The 10,000-nt window shown below is 44.8% G+C and overlaps 1 protein-coding gene across 3 annotated transcripts in view; it reads left to right on the plus strand.

Moving 5' to 3' along the window:
• LOC123500017 (GS homeobox 1-like) overlaps positions 1–10,000 on the plus strand; it is a 60,247-nt gene that overhangs the window by 43,318 nt on the left and 6,929 nt on the right. For 2 of the 3 annotated variants that reach the window (XM_045248619.1, XM_045248620.1), the window contains exon 1: positions 5,557–6,788. In XM_045248619.1, the coding sequence (XP_045104554.1) occupies positions 6,350–6,788 (439 nt within the window). In that variant the 5' untranslated portion in view covers positions 5,557–6,349. Of the gene's footprint in view, positions 1–5,556; positions 6,789–10,000 lie in introns of those variants that run through there. The other variant, XM_045248621.1, reaches the window with a different exon arrangement.

Raw genomic sequence — 10,000 nt, forward strand, 5'->3', positions numbered from 1 at the left:
CGACGATATTAACCCCTTCAGTACTGGGACACATTTTTACCTTGAGATTTGTGTACAATTAGACCTTTTATTGACATTAGGAAGGGTCTCGTACGGAGGTCAGAAGAATAATGGCCTCATTTTCCACTATTCTAATCCCCCGCATGAGTTTCTGAAGTTGTATAAAATCACTAAATTGTAAGCAAAATGAATGTAGAAACGCGTCATGCTACTGAATGGATTAATGCATAAGAAACAAACAACTTTACATGTGATAGTTAGTGTGAAATCTACTATATTGTATACTTGTAAAATGAAGAAAAAATCCCACGCCAGTTTTTATAGAGAGGCTTTTAATTAATGAGCGTGGTACTTTCTCTTCAAGGTGTTCATAATCATCCTTTTTAACTGAGTACTTCCTCTTATAGAAACCCTGCACTTGATCTCCTTGATAGTGTGTGTGTGTGTGTGTGTGTGTGTGTGTGTGTGTGTGTGTGTGTGTGTGCGTGTGCGTGTGTGCCTTCCTGCTCTCATTTTCTTATTTGCGTGTGGAAGAGATTGGCTAAAAGTGAAGGCGTTACTAAATATTGCCTAGGAAGTGGAGAAGTTACCAGTCATTTCATTGCTCTCTTCTCCTGCTCGTGTTAACCTCTTCAGTACCAGGACGTGTTTCAGTATTCATTCTGCTTACTATTTGGCAATTTTAAGCAGCTTCAGAAACTTATGTAGGGATTAAAATAGTGAAGACTCTGGCCATTAATCTTCTGACTTCCATAGACCCTTCTTAATGTATATAAAATCTTCTAGTCAAACCAAAAACTCAAGGTAAAATAGCGTTCCAGTACGGAAGGGGTTAATATGGAGGTGTGCTGCCTTCTGGTAGTGTATAATGCTGAATATCCCCCCAAAAATAACATGGTTTATATATTTATTTAGTTTTCTTTATTTTGTTTTCATTCTTTTTAAGGGAATTAAGCGAAGAGCAACAACAAATGAAAGAAACACTATCCAGAGAGAGAGAGAGAGAGAGAGAGAGAGAGAGAGAGAGAGAGAGAGAGAGAGAGAGAGAGAGAGAGAGAGAGAGTGGGAAAATTGAAGTGAGTCGCTGAGGCAGCTGCCTGTATGTGTGTGTGTGTGTGTGTGTGTGTGTGTGTGTGTGTGTGTGTGTGTGTGTGTGTGTGTGTGTGTGTGTGTGTGTGTGTCTGTGTGTGTGGTCTCTTAGAACAAGCGGTGACACATACTATTCCATCTTCCTTTTATCTATTCACTTTTTTATTCCATTAGTATTTTCTCCCTCTCATATAACAGTGCGTGTGTCTGAGTGTTATTCCACGTTCGCTAAGATAAGCCCGGCAAGTCCTAATTGTCATTATTACACAGGCCAGGCAGAGTGAAGTAAGGGTACATGCGCGCCGTCCACTTTGCGGTCTGCGGTCGTCCAAACAGGTTCCCGCAAAACACTCTGGAAACATTCGCGCTAACCTGTAATCTATCTTGTTCAGTTGCATCGATAGCGCGAGGAAGCTGCGTCCTTGATCTTGCCTGATAGCTAGAATTGTCTTTTGCTTTCCCTCTCCTTCTTCTTCTTCTTCTTCTTCTTCTTCTTCTTCTTCTTCTTCTTCTTCTTCTTCTTCTTCTTCTTCTTCTTCTTCTTCTTCTTCTTCTTCTCATTTTCTTCTTGTTCTTGTTCTTCTTGTTCTTCTTGTTCTTGTTCTTGTTTTTGTTCTTGTTCTTCTTGTTCTTGTTCTTGTTCTTCTTGTTCTTGTTCTTGTTCTTGTTGTTCTTCTTCGTTATTGGTTTCTTTCTCCTTAATTCCTCGTCCTCTTTCTCTCTTTCTTCCTGCTTCTCCTTGTTCCTTTCTCTTTGTTTTCGTTCTCTTCCGTTTTGTCTTCCTTCTCTTTCTTTCTATTTCTCCTTCTCTTCATCTTCATCCTCATTATCTTTCTCTTCTTTCGTCTTCCTCCTCCTCCTGGTTCTTTCCTCCTCTTCCACCTTGTCTTCGTTCCCTTATCCTTTTTATCGTTCTCCTTCTCTTTCTCTTCGTCCTCCTGCCCTTCCGCCTTCTCTTCCTTCTCGTCCTCTTCAACGTCTTCTTACTTCTCCTTCTCCTCCTCCTTATTTATATTACAACTCTATAATTGTTTGTATTTATGTGTCAAGATCTATTTGTCCTAGCGTGTGTGTGTGTGTGTGTGTGTGTGTGTGTGTGTGTGTGTGTGTGTGTGTGTGTGTGTGTGTGTGTGTTTATTCTTCAGAAAATACATAACATACATTGCTTTGTTATTTTTACAGCTATATTATGAGTCTTAGTTTATTTGTTATATTTGTTTGTGTTGTTTTATTCTGTTTTTTTCTTGTTTGATTAATGAATTGTTTTTCCTCTGTGTGTGTAAGTGCATATGCTATCTATCTCTCATTCTTTCTCATTTCCTTTGTCTTCCTTCGCTGGCGGCGACGCTGGCAGCTTGCACGCACCTCACACTGGTTGCCTTGAGCCTTCATCAGAGTGGCTGTCCTTACGCAGTACCGAGGCTGTCCATTTGAGAAGGCTGCATGGGCGCGAGTCTTGATGGTAGCACTCGTTAGGTTGGCTTCCGTCCCTGTTTGTTGTTTATTGGATTTCCTCGTTCGCCGCATCACCTTTCACTCTTCCGTCACGTGCGGCTATAGAGGCCGGTAATTATATACAGTCCGTCCTTCAAGACCAGAGCCAAGTGAACTGCACGCACCCAGTCTAGTTAAGAATCTGGGTATCGATACGCTGTTATTTTATGCTCTCTTTACCTTGAGATTTGTATACGATTAGACCCTTTTATTGACATTAGGGAGGGTGTATAGAGGTCAGAGAATTAATGGCCACAGTCTTCACTATTTCACTCCTCCCCACATAAGTTTTTGAAGCTGTATAAAATCACCAGATAGTAAGCAGAATGAATAAGGAAAAGCGTCATGCATGGTACTCAAGAGGTTAAGAATCTGGGTATCGATCTACTGTTATTTTATGTGTTCCACTCCGTCACTTTATGTCGTTATGAGGTGCACAGCTACGGCGTGTCAATAGGGGAGACGATTTTCTAGGAAGGAGGATGCTGCGGTGGGTGTAGGGAAACAGAAGACCTAAGAGAAGGAATATGGACGCAGTGAAAGACGTCCTTGTGGTGGGGACATGACTCAGGCCCGTATTCAGAAACGCTCTGCTCTCACCACGACTATTTTCCAAGGCTGCAGAGACGATTAGTGGCGTTTTCAAGAGTGTTTTTTCAATTAATAATGCAGAAATCTTGTCAGCCTGCCTCAAGGAAGGTAAAAACATCTTAAAAACTCGTGTCAATTTAAATAAAGCCTTTTGAAATAGTGAAGATGAAGCACAGAAGTGTTAGAGAATACTAGCTTGAGGAAGGTGCAGAAGACAGAGTGCTTAGAAGGCTGATCCTCTGTGGCGACCCAAAGGAGCTACATAACTTCACAGTACTCTCACAATTACAACTTTTATCATATTTCATAATCACCACATGAACAATGTATAATATATAAGACATGTAATGCTTGTAATGGTGTGTAAAGGAGGTTTAAAGGCAATTTTCACTCCTCACCCATTTCTTAGTGTAGTCTTTATGAACTTTTTTTTCTTGCTTAAGCTCTTTTATTGCCTTATACCAGCGTCACTCTTACACAAAATAGGTGATGGAAGACACACAAACATAAGAAAACAAAGGGAAGTTGCATGCAAAAAGCCATCAAACAAACGTGACAATTAACCTCTTCAGTACTATTATGACGCGTTTCCATATTCATTCTGCCATTCATTCGGTGGTTTTATACGACTTCAGAAACTTGTGTAGGGATTAAAATAGTGAAGACTGGTCATTAATCTTTTAACGCTCATAAACCTTTCCTAATGTCAATAAAATCGTCTAATCATACCAAAACTCATGGTAAAAATGTGTTCCAGTACTGAAGGGGTTAAATCCTTCAATTCGAGACTTGATATCCATTCCTCTCGTTACACCTTTACCTGTCCATCGTGCTTCTCCTGTAACCAAACACATGGGATAAGTTACGCTGAGGTTATTTCAATCCTCTCGTCAAGGCAAAGTAATGAATACGTAGGAAGTCATTAATTTTCTCATGTTTCCCTGTTTCCTCTGTCTCGCGTGAGTGTTAATGTCAGTCAAGGAGGGAATGTGTTGGTGATCCGTGATTTGCTGTTCCTCGTTAGGTTTCTATTACGTATCTGGTGTCATTAAGTGCTTCCTGTGTGCGTGTGTGTGTGTGTGTGTGTGTGTGTGTGTGTGTGTGTGTGTGTGTGTGTGTGTGTGTGTGTGTTGTGTGTGTGTGTGTGTTGTGTGTGTGTGTGTGTGTGTGTGTGTGTGTGTGTGTGTGTGTGTGTGTGTGTGTGTGAATCTTGGAGAAGTGTAATAGAGCGTCGTAGGGATGGAATGTTTCGTTTCTCTTCAATTGGTTTATTTATTTATTTATTTATTTATTGTTATTTTCTTCCTCGTCTCATTATAAAAGTGATTTCGGTCATATCGTTATATCAGTTTTGCTTTCTTTTTCTTTCTCTAATTTGTGGGCGAAATATTCTGTTTCTTTCTCACTGTCTCTCTCGTTAACTGATAATTGCATGTTGTCTATTTGTAAATTACGAGAGAGAGAGAGAGAGAGAGAGAGAGAGAGAGAGAGAGAGAGAGAGAGAGAGAGAGAGAGAGAGAGAGAGAGAGAGGGAGAGAGACGCAGAAGTGTCAGTAAATTGATGAATGAATAAAGTAATGCAAGGAGAAAATGAATAATGACAGAAGATAAATTTTACCTAAATACTTTCCTCCTCCTCCTTCTCTTTCTTCTCCTCTCCTCTCTCTCTCCTCCTCCTCCTCCTCCTCCTCCTCTTCGTCATCATTTTTCGTCTAGTATATTTTTTTCTCTCCCTCTTATTCTTGGTGTTGGTCTTCTTTACCTTCGGTGTCAGGAGTAGTTAAGGAAATGATTTAGTGAGTAAGAAACGGCCGCTTATCCTGATGCATGGGCGAGCCGCCGCCGCTGCCGGTGATGAATGGTGAGAGAGAGAGAGAGAGAGAGAGAGAGAGAGAGAGAGAGAGAGAGAGAGAGTGGGGGGTGGGGAGTATGCTGTCATTCTGCATTACCGTCAGCGGGGCATCGTGTGTGCTTCTCGGGCAGTGCGGTGCCCTCAGCGTTCTCCTCCCGCAGTGGCACCTGCTGTAGGTGAAGGTGTGGCAGGAAGTGTGTTCCTGCAGGAGAGCAGTGGTCCCGGCACAGTCCCACAGGACGGAGGCTGAGGGGTGGGCAGCGTCGCGCAGCTGTGCGCACGTTCCTTATCATTTCGTTATTCGAAGAGGATGATTGTTGTGAAATCAGGAATTTAATTTATCTTAATGAAGTGTAAACAGACGGTGGCGTCTCGCCACGGGAGAAGGAACGGCGGGGCGGGGCCAGCCTGGCCCCGCCCCGCCCTGACGCCATTGGTCTCTTGGTGGTGGCGGGGGAGGAACCTTGCCTCCGCCACGTGTTTTGAAGCGCACCATGGTGGAGGGTGGTGGGGGCTGCGTGGTGCTGGCTTAGGACAGGTCACCTCACCCCTGACCACTGGTGACCTTCACACAGTGCTAACACAGTAGCACGGAAAAGTGGCGCCACACTGCCACTGTTGCATCGTGCTGGCTCTGCGTGCAGCGTGTAGCCTCCCGCTGGCGTGAGCAGCGTGGCGTCCGTAGGCGGGAGTGTTGTCAGCCAATCACGGCGGGCACGTGGTGGACCTCTGCGCGTCGCGATAGTGTTGGGCGGACGCCTGGGGACATGCGGCCCGCCTCCCTCCGCCCTGACGCGTTACGGGGACGCGGTATTGCACACAGTACGGGCCTGGCGTGTCCTTTTAGCCCGCATGATGGGCGGCGCCGCGGGCAAAGTGGGGGCTGCTCGGCGCCAGCACCGCCCCGGGGTTCCCAGCAGCAGTGAGTCAGTGGGTCACGGCCTCACCAGTCCCGCCGCGCAGACCAACCTCGCCTCACGTGCCTCCGCCGCCCTCGTCGACCAGTGCCTCGCCTCTCGGCCTCCATGCTAGTGCCTTCCTGAAGCAACTTCGCGCGTGCCTTCCTCGCCCGTCCCTTGCCGCCTTGCCGTTCCTGCCTGCTTGCCTGCCTGCACGCCCTCCTTGCCCAGCCACAGCGCCCCGAGGCACCGCCAATCATTCACCGTGCTCTTGGGACCACACTGAGTGACTACCCAAGGTGACCACTCCGCCCCTCAATATCCCCATAGGCAACGCGTGGCCGCCACCACCACGACCCAAGAGGAGGAGCGCGGCGCCCTAGGCGACTGGCGGGAGCGGCGTGCCCTCCGCCACACGGCGCCCATGACCGCCATGTCCCGATCCTTCCTGGTGGACTCCCTCATTTCCCCACAGACACCGGACACCAACGGAAGGGGAACTCGCACCTACAGTCCGCCCACCAGCACGCCCATGCCGCCCCTGCTGCCCATCCACCAGCCGTGCCCGCCGGGGAAGCATGGGGACGTGCTCTCCCTCTACTCGTGCCGCGCCTGCGTGCCCATCCCCCCCGCGCTCAAGCAAGCCATGGCGCCCTCACTCTCCTCCTCCTTCACGCCGTCCTTCGCCTCCAGTCTCGCTCACACCTCCGTCAGCCTCCCCCAGGCCCCGGTGCTGCGCCCTGTCCCTGTGTCCTTGCCCATGCCGCACATCTACTCGCCGCTGTACGCGCCCGTCACGCCCGCACGACCGCACCTCGCCGCCACGCCGCCCACTCTCCATGAGAAGAAATCGCCCAGTCAAGGTGAGTCTTGCTTCCTCAGGTGTGCTTCCTCTCCACCTACCTTGTTATTTGCTCTCTCCCTCCAGCTAAACATCTGTGGAAACTTAAAGACACACACACACACACACACACACACACACACACACACACACACACACACACACACACACACACACACACACACACACACACGGCGCGCGCGTTTACCTACCATTACCTCAAGCTACTCTTCCAAAAACTATACATAGAGTTGTGATTAAATCCCTCATTTCATAGCATTATTGACAAACTGCAGCTAAACAAATACACTGCAGTAGCTTTCTGTCTGTCTTCATTGCTTCATCTTCATTCTTGCTTAGTTATTTTTTTCCTTTCATGTGCAATCTCTTTTGTCATCTCTTTTATTTATTTTTCCTTCTTTTTCCAAGCGCATTTTAGCAGTTTTTTTTTATTCATTCCATTTTCTTCTTCATTTTCTTCATCCTCCACCCCAAAATTCCTGATGTAATTTTCCCCCTCACATATTTTGTCTGAGGGCAGCAATATATCTTAAATGCCTCCTAAACTTCACTTTTTTTTCTCTCTCTATTCAAGTTGTTTCTCATTTTTATTTCCTCTTTCTTCCTCGTGCATAAACACCGTCGCATCTTCTATGTTTCATCATATTTGCATTATTTTTTTCTCTTTTTATTTATTTAGGTCTTCTTCTTCTTCTTCTTCTTCTTCTTCTTCTTCTTCTTCTTCTTCTTCTTCTTCTTCTTCTTCTTCTTCTTCTTTCTTCTTCTTCTTCTTCTTCTTCTTCTTCTTCTTCTTCTTCTTCTCTTCTCTCCTCCTCCTCCTCCTCCTCCTCCTCCTCCTCCTCCTCCTCCTCCTCCTCCTCCTCCTCCTCCTCCTCCTCCTCCTCCTCCTCCTCTCAATTATAAGTTAGTGCCAGGTGTCTTAATGCTGTGTGTCCGCCTGGAAGGAACTGGAAACTGGTAGCACTTTTCCTCAAGCTGTGTGTCTGTCTCGCCCTCGGTCAGAGCAGGCCAGAGGAAGCTGACGATGGCGGGGTCTGGTATTAGTCAGTGTCCCTCTAGACAAGCTAGGATGCACGTCTGTTTGAGTTAGCCTGCCGGGGTTTGGAAATAGGAGCATTGAAGTGTTGGTTTGTTTTTTGGGGGTGATTGAATGAGTGTTTTGTTGTGTGTGTGTGTGTGTGTGTGTGTGTGTGTGTGTGTGTGTGTGTGTGTGTGTGTGTGTTTGTTTGTGTTTGTTTGTTTGTTTGTTTGTCTCTCTCTCTCTCTCTCTCTCTCTCTCTCTCTCTCTCTCTCTCTCTCTCTCTCTCTCTCTCTCTCTCTCTCTCTCTCTCTCTCTCTCTCTCTCTCTCTCTCTCTCTCTCTCTCTCTCTCTCTCTCTCTCTCTCTCTCTCTCTCTCTAACCAACAAATTTTCCTCCCTTTATTCCCACGGTTTAAATTTTGACCACGTATTGCTGCTCATTAAACCTCGTGTACTAATATATCTCTTCCTCCTCCTCCTCTTCCTTCTTCTCTTGCTCCTCCTTCTCTTCCTCCTCCTCCTCACCCCTTGCATCATAACACTGACTAGTATGTAGCATTTTCCATCTCAAGCACTCTCATCCTCTTTCCTCCCTTCTGCCACGCCCAGCTCACCTTCCCGCCAGCGTTGGAGCGCCGCGGGGTGAGCTCTTGCTGAGGAAGCGAAGGAATTACTGTTATTTTTTCAATGTGTTTAGTCTGTTGATAGGGCGTAGTGGTTCTGGCTGGGGATGTTGGTGGTTGTTATGAGTTTATAATTGTTTTGTTGAGCTGAGGTGTGTGTGTGTGTGTGTGTGTGTGTGTGTGTGTGTGTGTGTGTGTGTGTGGTGTAACTTTTTTTTTTAAGTTGTTTGTGTTTGTCATATTCTATTTTTTTCATTTTTCTTCGTTCTCCGTCATTTTCTTTCTTTATTTTCTATCTTAGTTCTTCTTCCTCTCGTTCTTTTATGTCCTTTTCGTCTTCATTCTCCACACATGATTTTCCTTCCCTCTCTCTTTCCTTTCCTCATCTTCTTAACTATTTTTCTCTTCATTCCCACTTCATTCTTTGCTGTTTATCTTCATTTTGTAGTATTTATGTTCATTTCTGATTCATTCCCTACAATTTTCTTCCAATTTCTTTCATTCCACTCTACTCATTATCATTCTCCACGTTTCCTTCTTTTCCCCTCCTATTCCTCCTGTATTTTTTCCTCTTTCTCTTTTTCTCCTTCCTTTTTTCTTTCCCTTTCTCATTTATCTTCATGCATTTCTACTTCTTCCACTAATATTTCTGTTTATTTCTTCTTATTTTTACCATCTCTCTCTTAATTTTTGTTTATTTTCCCTTATTCTCTACTATTTCTCTCATAACCTCTGTTTATTTCTTCTCATTTCCTACCATTCCTCTTTTAATTTCCCTCTCATTCCACGCTATTCATTCTCACATTCTCATTTCATTCTCCACTATTCGTTCTTATCCCCTCCTGTTCCTCTTTCCTTTTTTTGCTCCCCCTTTCCACCTCATTGTCCACTATTTCGCTTTCACATTCACCTTCTCTTCACTCGAATACTGACAACACAACACGCTTCTCTCTGCTCTTCTGTCCAGCCGGTTTACGCTTCACATCTTCCCAACACACACAGATTGGTACTTATGTTGGTTTTCGTTAGTGTTTTGTTATTATTCTTAGCCCCTTCAGTACTGGGACACACTTTTACCTTAAGATTTGTGTACGATTAGACCATTTCATTGACATTAGGAAGGGTCTATGGAAGTCAGAAGATTAATAGCCACAGTCTTTACTATTTTAACCTTAACATGAGTTTCTGAAGCTGTATAAAATCACCAAATAGTAAGTGGAATGAATATGAAAACGCATCATGGTACTCAAGAGGTTCAATTCTAGAAATATTACCGGAATTTTAAAAAGCTGGAGTATTTCCTATAACAAAACACTTTCATTTCTGTTGTGTTTTGAAGTTTTTGTCTTAATCTGAAATCCTCTGCTAACAATGTGTCAGTTGTCATGTTATATAAGTCGTGTCTTGTGTGAGGAGGTTAAGTTTATAATAGATAAGATTAGAGCAAAGGTAAGTACACAAGTTACATTACGTCAAAATAGTGTAAGTTTCCTCTCGTGTTTCTTGATCCTTTCAGTAGCTTGACGCGTTTACATATTCCTTCTGATGACTATTTGGTGATTTTATATGC

The sequence above is a fragment of the Portunus trituberculatus genome, chromosome 50 (genome assembly GCF_017591435.1).
Source record: "Portunus trituberculatus isolate SZX2019 chromosome 50, ASM1759143v1, whole genome shotgun sequence".
NCBI classification, from domain to species: domain Eukaryota; kingdom Metazoa; phylum Arthropoda; class Malacostraca; order Decapoda; family Portunidae; genus Portunus; species Portunus trituberculatus.